At 34.9% G+C, this 12,684-nt stretch overlaps 2 protein-coding genes and 1 long non-coding RNA gene across 4 annotated transcripts; all 3 read left to right on the top strand.

Moving 5' to 3' along the window:
* Positions 1-6: 6 nt before the first annotated feature.
* On the top strand, positions 7-1,126 carry LOC116350558. The gene is made up of 3 exons (XR_004202040.1): positions 7-629; positions 696-765; positions 831-1,126. It is a non-coding gene; the product is annotated as an uncharacterized LOC116350558 (long non-coding RNA).
* A 7,207-nt stretch (positions 1,127-8,333) lies between these two features.
* Positions 8,334-9,188, top strand: LOC116350559. Its single transcript, XM_031782367.1, has one exon. It carries the CDS (start codon positions 8,334-8,336, stop codon positions 8,856-8,858), a length of 525 nt encoding a protein of 174 aa, XP_031638227.1. The 3' UTR covers positions 8,859-9,188.
* A 594-nt stretch (positions 9,189-9,782) lies between these two features.
* LOC116350557 (replication protein A 70 kDa DNA-binding subunit-like) lies at positions 9,783-11,442 on the top strand. 2 transcript variants are annotated; one of them, XM_031782366.1, is made up of 5 exons: positions 9,783-10,129; positions 10,292-10,430; positions 10,500-10,704; positions 10,873-10,975; positions 11,047-11,442. In XM_031782366.1, exons 2-5 carry the CDS (start codon positions 10,422-10,424, stop codon positions 11,207-11,209), a joined length of 480 nt encoding a protein of 159 aa, XP_031638226.1. In that variant the 5' UTR covers positions 9,783-10,129; positions 10,292-10,421; the 3' UTR covers positions 11,210-11,442. The 2 variants fall into 2 exon arrangements, with proteins under 2 accessions (XP_031638226.1, XP_031638224.1); XM_031782364.1 differs by lacking the exon at positions 9,783-10,129 and having other exon boundaries at positions 10,142-10,430.
* Positions 11,443-12,684: the final 1,242 nt, after the last annotated feature.

Genomic DNA, 12,684 nt, shown 5'->3' with positions numbered 1-12,684 from the left:
ATGGGTACAGTTGATGAAAAAAGCGGTACAGATGGTTTTGTGATGGTACACATAAGGTACAGTAACTATTCGGATGGGTACACTTAAATGACTTTAAAGATTATTTTGTTTTTATTCATTAGTTATAGTCGTTTATCACTCCAAAACAATAGTAATTTAGTAAACTATGTGGTACACTTTCGAATGGTTTTCGGTACAGTGAAGTTTGGTACAGTAAATATACATATTCAACACGAAAAAATATTTTCACGTGCGGACATTTGAGTAGTCATCCGGTGGGAAGTACAGTTTTGAAGAAAAATCCCGATTTACCCGAAGGTCATTTCTTGCGAGGATGGTTCGACAATGTCGGTGGACGTGAAATTCGCAACAGCATTTCGGCATTAGTTTTTAATACCGAATGGTTGACATTCCATGAAGCCAAATTGAAGAATCTTGGAAATGGTGACAAACCCGATTACTTTCAAATTAAAGGCACAATCAATGTGATTCGCAATCAAAATCTTGTCTACAAGGCTTGTACACTAGATCAATGCAAGAAAAAAGTCGAAGAGAAAGGCAACGGCTAGTATTTTTGCGCTAGTTGCAATTTTGAATCGGCAAATTTCAAGTATCGTATGCTTGTTAACGTAAGACGATTGCATTATTTTGTTACTTGTAAAGATTTATACTGAATTGTTTTTGTCTTTGTATAGATGAGCATTGCCGATTGGACATCGAATCGTTGGGCAACAGTATTTGCGGACGATGCTGAAAAACTGCTGGGTAATTTTGAATAAATTGAGTGATTTTCATTTTTTTTTCTACAAAAATCAATGTTTTTTGTCTAGGCAAAAGCTGCGATGAAATTGGAATGATGGCAGAACGTGACCAAACCGAATTGAATACTTATCTTCGAGCTCAACACTTCCGGTCGTTTATGTTCTAGTTTCATAAGTACACGTACAAGAACGATCAGAAAAACACGGACAACGTCATTTTTATTTCATATTTCATATATATGGTTCATTCGAAAGCACCATATAAAAAAGAACAGGAAAAACTTATAAATTCAATTCTCAGATAGAAATCTATCGTTAATAACAGCTATTTCTGAATAGTTTATCTCCCTTTCTTTAAGTAATCAAGTGATAGAATCGCTGTGATTTAATTTTAATGAAAAAGTAGAAAAAATTAAGGAAAAAAACTATAATTAATGTCTAATAAACAATTCAAAAAATGTATACAATATTTCAATTGAAATGAATACAAAAACCGAAAGACCTTATTTATTCGATATTTTCAATATTCTATTTTATTTTTACGTTTTGGTTGGAACTAAATAAACTATATTCCATGAAAAAAATTAACAATTCTAGATGTAATAGAAAAACAACAAATCTAATCACTTGTGTTCCCATCTGTTTCATTTCTCACGTTCCAAAGATTATTCAATAAAGATTTTTAAATTTTTTTTGAAATATTTGTTTTTGTCTTTTGAACAAATCGCGGATCAAATGGTGTTTCCTCCTTATCGTCGGAATCGATTATTTTTGGATTCCAAAATCCTGGTGGCGTTTCATACTGCGGTACATTTCTATCAGAGTATTGCTCAGCGCTGCTGCCATCCACAGCATATTAAAATATCTTGCTGAGAATGCGTCGTCCGTTGCATACGAATGTACGTAGCAGTTTATACATCACAGCAGACAAGAATGCATGCATTGTTCTCTTCACGATTATGTGACTCAAAACATTCGAACGATTGTATAAAGAACAATGCATGTATTGTTGTTCGCTGTGATATAAAATCTGCTACGTAACCTCTGATTTCTATAGTGTTTTGAACAAACGCCATATTTCTTCGGTGGATTCTTTTCCATATTACGTCCCATCATTCGGTGATACTGTTCAATCCAAAAAATATATTCAATAAAATTGAATTTTGATTTTTATAAAACTCTTTCATTATACCTGATTGCAATCTTCACAATCGATCGGGTTACTTTTCAATTGTTGTGGCTTTTTAGCTACATTTGTAGCATCTTTTTCATCGCCGAATATATGTTGATACAGTTCTTGGGTTGATTCACTTTCGTCGATTAAAATAACCTCGGTCGGATCTTTTGCCACTGCATACACACTGTCATCATTGCACTTCAAATAAATATGAAAATAAAACAATACAGAAAAAAACGGTATTTTTTTAAATATAACAAATGTGTTAGATTCTTACTTGAGAAACATTGAGTTTGGATTGTTCCAAAGAACCATGTCAATTTTTCATATAGCGAGTGAGCCAGCAGTTTTTGACTGAGAGTTTGTCTAACCCTACATTTGTCATAACTGAGCAGAGTGCGTTTAACTCTCAAACGGCACATTTGCATCGCATGCATGATCGTAAATAAGAATAAAATAAATTGAAATGGAAATATTAAAAACGATGATAATACAAAAAAAGTATTAATCATTCAAAATAATTGCACTTGTTCCTAAAAAATTGTATAAAAATATGTAGATATATGTCAATATTTTAAAAATTAAGTTTTTTACCATCCTCTTGATCATATGATCGTTTTGTGGCCATATTTGGCTGGTAGATTAACTTTTTATGTTTGATAGTGTCAAAAAACGACAAAGATGCGTACACGAAGCTATATGTATTGTATTTTTGTTTGGTGTTGTTTGACATTTCGTTGTCATCAAATTGGGAATGGCAGCATATCGCAAAATGCACAAAACAACGGATTCTTTGTCGTTGACAGTTAATCGAAATTAAATTTTGTTTGTATTTAGAAACAGAGGGAAAACTGCTGAGAAATAAACTTGCCTCTTGAAATCTAAAAGACCGCTATATTTCGAAACAATGAAAGCCATTTTCTAAAAAGAATAAACATTTACCAAAAAGAGAATCATTGCGACCAATGTGGAACTTTTTTTTTTATTGAGAAACAAATAATGAAAATAAAAAATAAGTAAACCGATGATGAACACATTATTTTTGGGGTGGGTGTGTGTATTTTTTCAAGTGACTGTAATCAACCGACACACAGAGGAAATTATACGGGCAAGGTTTAGCGTTCTTTTTTGGTACAACCTCTGGTCGGCGCCAGTCTGCATCGCCTGCGTGTGCTTTGTCCGAGAAATGTGCTGGATCCTTGCGCTGAAAAAAAAATAAATAAATATAAAAATAAAAAAAATCATTCTGAAATCACTTACATTACATTTTGGTAGCCAACATGATTGACGAGCTTCGGATGATTTTTCCGGTATCTTCGATTGTTGCTTCTTCGCTTCCTTTTGTGGTTGCTTGAGAAAACTATAATGACGAAAGCAAGAAGAAAGAATTTATTGTTGATGAGCTTGGTTTCTCCAAGCTGTATGAGCTGCTGTTTTCATCATCATTGCTGTCCGAATCGTTAGCAGAAGTTGAACCATCGGGTTCATCTCAGCTGTTCTACATACAACGTTTACACGGTGTATTACAACGCGGTCACCTTGCGGCAGACTCTGCCAGAGCTACGCGTCGGTCGTATATATTCTTTATGTATAGAGCGATGACCATAGCTCTGCCGCATACAAGTGTGAGCGGGTCGAGTCTCGCATAGTATACATAAGTAATACATACGACTGACGCGTAGCTCTGCCGCAAGGTGACCGCGTTGTAATACACCGTGTAAACGTTGTATGTAAAACGGCTGAGATGTTTTCGTTTTCCGATGGATGCCATTTTTGAGCTGACAAGAGTTGAATCATCCAATTCGCTCGAATCGCTCGAATCGTTCGAATCGTCTGACGGAACACCTTTTTTCTTCAGTTCCTCCACACCTTTACGTTTCGAATTCACATTGTCCTTATGTTTTCGTTTTCCGACGGATTCTTTTTTTGCGTTGACAAGAGTTGAATCATCCAATTTGCTCGAATCGCTCGAATCGTCTGACGGAACACCTTTTTTCTCCCGTTCGCTCACACCTTTACGTTTCGAATCCACATTGTCCTTATGTTCTCCTTTTTCATCGGATTCGCTCGAATCCAATATCGGAATATGATGGCGTTTTATTTTCAACCAAAAGTATGTTTTAGCGTAGATGGCGCTGATTTAAATGGACATTTGTATGTATAGACGGTTGCGCCGCCCTACTCAATTAAACACTGAACTACAGCGTTTCCAATCGTTGCTTGAATCGCTTGACATTTTGAACCATTTGCTTTTGTCCTGTTGACTAATCAACTATGTTTCGTTTATTTCTATTCTTTTTTGTCAATTTTATCATTTAGTTTGATCACGTTTAGTTAAGTCAGCAGATATTTTAAACCTTGGTTTTATATTTCAATTTTCAATGCCAAAACATTATAGTTTATATTTACCGAAGAATCAGAATAATAATAACTAATTCCACAGCTTTCTGCAACTTTTATGTAAGCCAGCGGTGCCGGCAAGGGTATGTTGAAAATCGACACTCGGCCCTTTTTTTAGTATTTTCCAGACAATATATTGAACTAACTGGTCAGTTGAGCTGACAGTACGTTAGCCAGCTAAATGGACCAACACAATAGAAGTTATTGTTATAATGAACAATCACTTCTATTAAAACAAGAAAAGTGATTCATCATTAAAACAATAACGTCTATTGTTTTAGCCCATTTAGCTGGCTAACGTACTGTCAGCTCAACTGACCAGTTAATTCAATATATTGTCTGGTATTTTCAACACCTCGTGATGAACCCTTTGTACATTTTGAATTCTGTTTCCTCTTATTATCGATCTGATCGCCTTTTCGTGACCTCTTCGTCGAGAGTGAAAATATTTACTCTTGCTAAGACCCTTGTAAAACGCCGTCGACATGACAAACAAAGTTGCTTTTTCATAAGATTTTTTTTTGCTATGGAATGGGCGTTTCAAATCCCTTCGAATTGTGCCATGACACATCAGATAGAGGTGTGCTTGTTTGGGCCCATATTTTTCCACAGCTCTGACATATACGCTTTCACCAATTTCTATGCTGTTTTCCCACCAGTCTTCGTCATCATCTTTATGAAGCAAATCTGAAAAAATAAGGAAAATTTTAATTAAATTGTATTGAATGAATAAGAATAATACGGTTAAATAATTACTTTTCAGTTTGTTATAGATTTCGCCTCGTTTCTTTATTGTGCTTTCCATATTTTGAGATGCAATACCTTGAAATATACGTTAACATAAGACGCTACTCTTTTAAATCAGCAACATTGGCATAAAGTTGTCACCGTTTGGCAAATTCTTTTAAATCAAAACAAATTATTTCAAATTGAATGAAAATTATTATTTTTCAACTTATTGAACATATTTATCAAATTTTTTTATTGAAAGAAATGGTATTTTTTTATTTTGTTCATGTTGTTTACGCGGAAAACGTCATATGGAATTTAAACACCGGCTGTTTTGATCTATTTAAAGTGTTAGTGTCTTGATGTGATTTGGCATTTTATTCAAAATTTAATCATAATTCAGTTAAATGTAGTGATTAATTTAAAATATGAATCAAAATATAAATCAATGTTCAGGTTCATTGTTTTTGACTTCATCAAAGTTGGTGTTTAAATTTCCAATTGACGTTCATTGTACTTTTATAGCCGTAATATTGTCGTTTTGAAGCTGGTCGCGTTTTTAAGATTTATTCTCCGTTCGCTGTTAATTTTATATTATTTTACTTAATTCGTGGTATTGTTGGCGAGTCATTTTTACTGTTTTTGCCGGTGTACAGTAATATGCTCTTCACATGGTCTTCATTATGGTTTATTCATTCGGTGAGTTCGTTCCATATATTTGTCTACAATGTTATTTTTCCGAATCTTTTGCTCTAGTAAATTTTATTCAGGCAATTTACTTTTATTTAATCCTTTTATTTTGTTCGTTATTTGCTAAAATTTGGTTGAGTTTATTGTTGTAATTTTTGAGATGTTTTTGGATTTGATCGATTCCATGGCTATTTTGTTTCGTGTCCGAGTGATTGTTCTCGGGTGCAGTGTGGCTTAGCACGCCCTTCACCTTAAATCCTTTAACTCGCTCGAAATCGAAACGATGGGCCTCGGACGAGGGGAGGCCACGGAGCTCGTCCTCCCCGGGACCCGACCGGAGCTCCACAGTTGAAGACCGCTTTGAATATTGGAACTTTGAATTTGAGAGGAGCTCCGGTCGGGAGATTTGAATGAAAATGTAGTGTCAGATATTGAAACAGAGTGGAGTCTTTTAAAGAACACTGTTCTGGGGGCTGCCAGAGAGTGTTTAGGGTTCGTTAGAGTTAAGAATGACAGAAAGAAGACGGATTGGTGGAATGATGACATCAAGGCTGCCGTTAAGGAGAAGAGGGTGAAATGGATTCATTGGATGCAGAATAGGACTGAGGAAAACTGGACATCATACAAGGAACAACGGGATATCGTATAGCGAATGGTCAAGGAAGCAAAAGAGGGACATTGGGTGAAATTTGGACAGGATCTAGAGGAAGCTGGACAGCAACGGAACAAAGTATTCTGGACAAAAGTGAAGAACATCAAAAACGGAGGTAAAAAACAAGCACCGGGAGCAGTTTTGGACAGGACGGGCAGTTTAGTGATCGGAAAAAGGAATGTACTCAATCGTTGGAAGGAATATTTTGATGACTTGTTGAACATGACAACGGAGCTACTGGTCAAGATGGAGACGAGGGGGAAAATATCTTCGCTATGGGGGAGACGCAAACGATTAAACCATGATTCCAATATAAAAACACGAATCCTACTATTCCACCAATCCGTCATTTCATTGTCAAATGTGATGTCACATTTCGCCGCCATTCACTTTGTTGAAAACTTATTTATCGATACTGGAGTATGACATTTTGTTATTGATTATTAAAATTATTTTTTTCATCAATAAAATTTTGAGAAAGTGTATCTATTGTTTTGTAAATTTGTAATCGACTTTTGAACTAAAAAATATTTCAAAAAAGAACAAATTACTATCTCAAAACAAGTTCAATGCTTTTATCAAATTTTGTACTATCGATTACAAAAACTTTGAATTAACCCATTTTCGCTATTCCATACACGGGATTAGTGAATCCATGTGAATCCAGCTACTGAATTCTCTATTCCACTTTAATTTCTCGAATTTTTACACTAAAAAGTCTAATCCTATTCCATGTGTCTACCCCCTAGTATCTTCGATGGGTTTGAGTCAGAGGAGATCAGTATGGATGAAATTCAAGCAGCTATTTCGAAGTTGAAATGGGGCAAAGCAGCAGGCGTGGACGAAGTTCGCAACGAATTCCTTTTGAGTAGTGGAGTAGTTGGAGTTAAATGGTTGCATCGTATTTTTAATCTCGCTTGGGGCTCTTCTGTTGTTCCTTTAGACTGGGGCATTGCAGTAATTTCTCCTCTTCATAAGAAAGGCAGTAATAAAGACTGCAATAATTATCGTAGAATTTCTCTATTGAGTGTTGTCGGAAAAGTTTATAGTTCAATTTTGGAAAAACGAACCAGAGCTATTGTTGAACAGCTTCTGGATGAAAATCAATCGGGGTTCCGCCCTATGCGGGGTTGCAAAGACCAAATTTTTGTTTTGAGACAGCTGCTAGAGAAATTCCATGAGAAAAATAAGGATTTGTTTTTGTGTTTCGTTGATTTGCAGAAGGCTTATGATTGTATTCCAATAGATCTAAGTTGTGGTCGGTTTTAGCCAAATATGGAATAAATGGGTCTCTTCTTAGGGCAATTAAAAGTTTGTACGCAAACAGTAAAGCATCAGTTAGAGTGGATGGTGATTTGAGCGAATGGTTTGAGGTCCATAATGGTCTTAGACAGGGCTGTACAATTTCACCGCTTCTGTTTATTATTTATATGGATAAGCTGATAAAATCAGGAAATCTAAGGGGAAATGTAGCTTTGGGGGGTAATATAATCTCTGCTTTAGCATATGCAGATGATCTTGTACTATTCGGTAGTTCTGAACAGGAGCTGCAGAATAGTATTAGAGATTTACAAGCGGCCTGTACAGACTTTGGAATGACAATTAGCAGTTCGAAAACTCAGGTTATGCATGTGGGTAAAACTCGAAAAACTGTTCAATGCGAATTGAATGGAAACTTGCTTGAACAAGTGTCACAATTCAAGTATTTGGGTTGCATCTTCTCTGAAGATGGCAAGTTTGATAAAGAGTTTGAACACCGTAGAATGAATGGAAATAAGGTAGTAGCGCAACTTAGATCACGTTGAAAGCGTTGTTCGAATTTTCGACATGATGTCTTTTGACAAGAGCAACTAAAACAAAGCGTCACCACTAAACGGCCGAAACAAAGCGTCGTGTTCAACATTATGCACAAACACTCAACGCGATGCTGAATCGCAAATCGATTGTTATGGAAGACGACGAGGAGAAGGTTAGTGATAAAAAAGAATCAGGTGGCGTACAGCGATCAAAATCTGGTACACTATTGGCCGTGCCAAAGCAATACGAAAGTGCCATTAAACGTTCAGAAGTTTTGGAAAAAGAACGAACTGTTGCAGCATATTTTTCGGGCAATAAATCACCGCAAGGTTTACAGCGTTCATCATCACAACACAGTGTACAATCGTTGACGTCGGTGCGAACAGCTGAAGAGCAAAAATCAAATACCGTTTCACCCATGGAAACGAACAAAGATTCAAAATTAACGGAATTACGAGAAACAAGCAGTCGAACCACAACAACAACCACAAAATCGGCGCATCATTTGAAAATTTTGCGCAAACAACAGAAATCAACGTCACCAAATCCATTGGCCAAAAGTCAAACACTACCAAATGTTAATCTATTAGACGAAAACAATGTGGACGATGCGTTCGATGATTTATTTGCTGAATTTACTTCGTCCAAGTAATTTATGGAGCGTTGGACTATTTTTTTGACCAAGTCACAACTATTTCAAAAAGCTATTCGTTCTCAAGGAGAGTGTCTTGATAGGAAAAACAAAATATTGTGATCAATGAGAACGAATGACTTACTTTGGTAATCTGTTTGCTCGAACGCACTAGTGTAAGGAACGCATTTTAGTCCGTGCCCGTGGAAGCAGCATAATATATTGGAATATATTTCAAGGCGATCTTTTGTTTTATGTTCGATGCATATAACATTATTCAAACATATACAAAAACAACAAAATTGACTAACGCTACGACAAAAAAAAGTGATCAAAAAACATTTTTTTTTGAATTTTGTGTAAAAAAACAATAAAATTTTATTTTAATTGATTTTCTTTTCTGAATTACATGAAATAGAGAATTTTTGTATTATTATTACTATTCTATTGATTTGTGTTAATTTTTTTCTCACGAATATGTGACTTATTTTGTTTTGTTTTTCGTTTGCGGTCTTATGAACTAATTATTTAAAGATTATTTTATTGGTAAAAAAAATAAACTCAATCGAAATAGTATTGGAAATTTCGATAGATCGGTAGTTGTTATATTTTAATATCAAAAAATTCTTTTTAGCAAAAAATATTTGTATGAAAAACATACAGATCAAAATAATAAAATTGAAAAAATATAAAAACACACGCGACATAAATTCTTTTCTTTTTTTCCTCTCCCTCTAGTTTTGTTTTTCTATATTTAAAAAAAATACTTATTCATGGAAGTTTGAATGAGATTGTTTCGTTTTTTGCACAGAATACTTGCTGGTTTGATCTTTTTTGGAAGACACTTAATTATATATTGCCATTTCTACATGTTTGTTAGTTTTGCATGAATGAATGTCTTTAAATACGAATGAAATAGATGAATTTTACTGGCAAGTCGATTTTTAAGGCCTTATTGAGGATGGGAAAGTGTTTTCCCCGCATAAATATAGGGAGTGTTTTTAGTTAGTCACTCCTAAATGCACTAATTGCGTCAGGCATCGTTGAAGGTAAGTTGGATCTGGATACATTGAAAATTGCGTTTTATGATCTACACTATTATTCCAAATGACAACATCCTCTTTGCCCGTTGTAGCCGAACGACCAATTGAAAACAACAACTTTCGATCAAAGGCAATTTTTAGATAACGTAACACCTTAAAAACAAACAGAAATATTTAAAATCAATTAAAGGTAATAACTTTAATCAAATTCAATAAGACCATCGCCTTCATCTACTGCCGCATATCCAAGTAAGTAGTATTCTTCTTTGTTATCCAAAACACAATGTATTTTGCTTTTTGAAACTATCGATTTTAAATTTTCATGGTATTTTTTTGAAATTGAACTGGTCCAATTTCATACAATTTAACACAATATATTTACAATTTAATATTTCTCTGTCTTTGATACAGCTGGTCCAGAACAACCTTCAACTTCGACACAGGCAACACAGTCAAAAGCTTGTCGTCCTATAAGTGCATTGAGCCGGTATTGTGGATATAAGTGGGTTATAAAGGCTCGTGTCACGACAAATTCTACGACATGATTGAGGTAATTGTACTTTCATAACTACTTGACATTGCTTCGTTTTGACTTAAATTTGGCATTTTTAACCAATAGGTGGACAAGGTGTACTTCTTTTCAAAGGGTCAATTGAAGCCGGCAAACAAACAATTCTCTAACATCCCCAATGACTACGAGTTGACATTGTCAAGCGACAGTATGATTCAAGAATGCAAAGAGGATCTGGACGATGTTCCAACAGTGAAATATGATTTCATCTTGATCGACAAGATATCAGATAAACAACCAAACACAATTGTCGGTGAGTTTCCGTTTATCTGGATATCCAAACGCGGTTCATTATATCAACGCGAATCATTGTTTGACTCCATCGTTCTACATTGAAACGCGAATCGCGCGCTCACAATATTTAGTCAAAGATAATAAAATTGACTGACTTTGATTGAACTTTTATACATTTTCTTTTCAGACGTAATTGGTGTCTGTCGTCAGATTGGCGAGCTACAAGCATTCACAGCTAAATCAACGGGCAAGGAGTTGAAGAAACGTGACATTATTTTGGTTGATAATACGTAAGTGCATTCATATAACAGTATACAATGTATGCATTGACAGCGAAATATTTAATTTATATTTCCTATAGTGATGCTTCGGTGAATTTGACTCTGTGGGATATTGAAGCCGAAAATTTCAATGATCATGGTCAACCTGTAAAACCGGTGAAAGGTGGTCGTCTCAGCGAATTTGTTGGCGGCAAATCGATTTCGATGGTGGGAAGAGATGACTACTCAAATGTCCGCACATGAAAATATTTTTTCGTGTTGAATATGTATATTTACTGTACCAAAGGTGTACTTCACTGTACCGAAAACCATTCGAAAGTGTACCACATAGTTTGGTCAATATCCGGAATCGAAAATATAGACATCTTCAATTTGCCGCAAATTTTTGTAATATTCATTTCTATTTGTCTTTTAGTGTTAAAAAATGATTGTACCCAAAGTGTACTCTCCAAAAAACATAAATATGGGGGAATATTAACATTTTGTATGCGTATATGAACGAACACGTCACTGAAAATTTATATTAGAACATTTCCATATTTACAGTATTGCGTCACAGTGGGAACTTCGAAAGAAGTGTTTTGTACTTATATCAATAATCTTTTTGGTAATTTATGACGAAATTCTAACGCTAAGTGTGTTGAGACCTGATTTTAGCGTAAAATAAATGTCAGATTCGGTTTTCTCGTGCCAAAAACCCCCCAGTACCAATTTTCTTAGCAATCGAATAAAAACATTGTTTTCCGAAATATCATTCCAAAAGAAAGGTTTCAAGCTGAAAAATCTAAAAAAAACTAATTTCTCAAAACGGTTGCCATCATTATATTTTTCGGGTCCGAATTATGTAAAATCAGTTGTCAAAGTGGACCAACAAAGTAAAAACCTAGCACATTACAGTGCATTAGTAAGATATTAAAATATAGGTGGCCGCTTAAGTTCACACTTTTCCCAATTTTCACCAAATAAAAAAATGTTGGTTGTTGGAAAAAAGCCACGCCAGTCATACATTTTTTCGAGAAAAATGACGAATAACTTTGATTTTCATCGATTTTTCCCCATCATCACATATTTGGTCCCTAACAAACGCCTAGTTTTTTTATTTTTTTCATAGACAAATTTTTTTAAAAATTTGGATCACGTGAAAAAAGTCATGGTCATTTTTCGCCGAAAATGTCACATAACACGCCACCTGGTGGACATTTTTGAAATTTTTTCCATTATGACTTCGGACCCAGAAAGGTGAGTCTTTTACCTTTCCAACGACGTATAAATCATTGTTGTACCTTACAGATGGCCAGAAAAATGTCCGATTGATGAAAAACTCAAAAAGCCTCCCAAAAATATTCGACCTCAGTCCAAAACCAATTACGCAACGGATTTTTTGAAACTGAGAAATTAGTTTGCTCAGTTTTCAGTCTACTTTCGAAAAAAAAAATTTCACCCAATTAAAAAGAAACTACGGACAGACACACAAACATACCACCTGGCCAATTTGAGGTTTTTGGCCATTTTTGGCCAATGGACCATATCTCGTCCACTTTTCAACAGATCATGATGATTTTTTTTTTAACATTATCTACGCGGTCCCTAGATCCCGAATATGGCCATATTTTTTTTCGAAAAAATAATTTTGGTGGTCAAAAATCGAAAAAAATGAATTTTCAGCGATTTTTTCAAAATGCCACCTGGCGGCCAAATTTTGAAATTTTTTAAATTTT

The sequence above is a fragment of the Contarinia nasturtii genome, unplaced genomic scaffold, assembly GCF_009176525.2.
Source record: "Contarinia nasturtii isolate CC-2019 unplaced genomic scaffold, AAFC_CNas_1.1 Cnas_scaffold_4310, whole genome shotgun sequence".
NCBI lineage: Eukaryota > Metazoa > Arthropoda > Insecta > Diptera > Cecidomyiidae > Contarinia > Contarinia nasturtii.
The sequence above is the reverse complement of the archived record's forward strand: the minus strand, read 5'-3'. Positions and strand labels throughout refer to the sequence as shown.

Bases quoted from the DNA above. Each gene is read 5' to 3' on its own strand.
- LOC116350559 (XM_031782367.1), top strand. From the start codon at position 8,334: ATGCTGAATCGCAAATCGATTGTTATGGAAGACGACGAGGAGAAGGTT.
- LOC116350557 (XM_031782366.1), top strand. The intron at 10,705-10,872 runs GTGAGTTTCCGT...TTTTCTTTTCAG, and splicing joins ACAACCAAACACAATTGTCG to ACGTAATTGGTGTCTGTCGT. The intron at 10,976-11,046 runs GTAAGTGCATTC...TATTTCCTATAG, and splicing joins ATTATTTTGGTTGATAATAC to TGATGCTTCGGTGAATTTGA.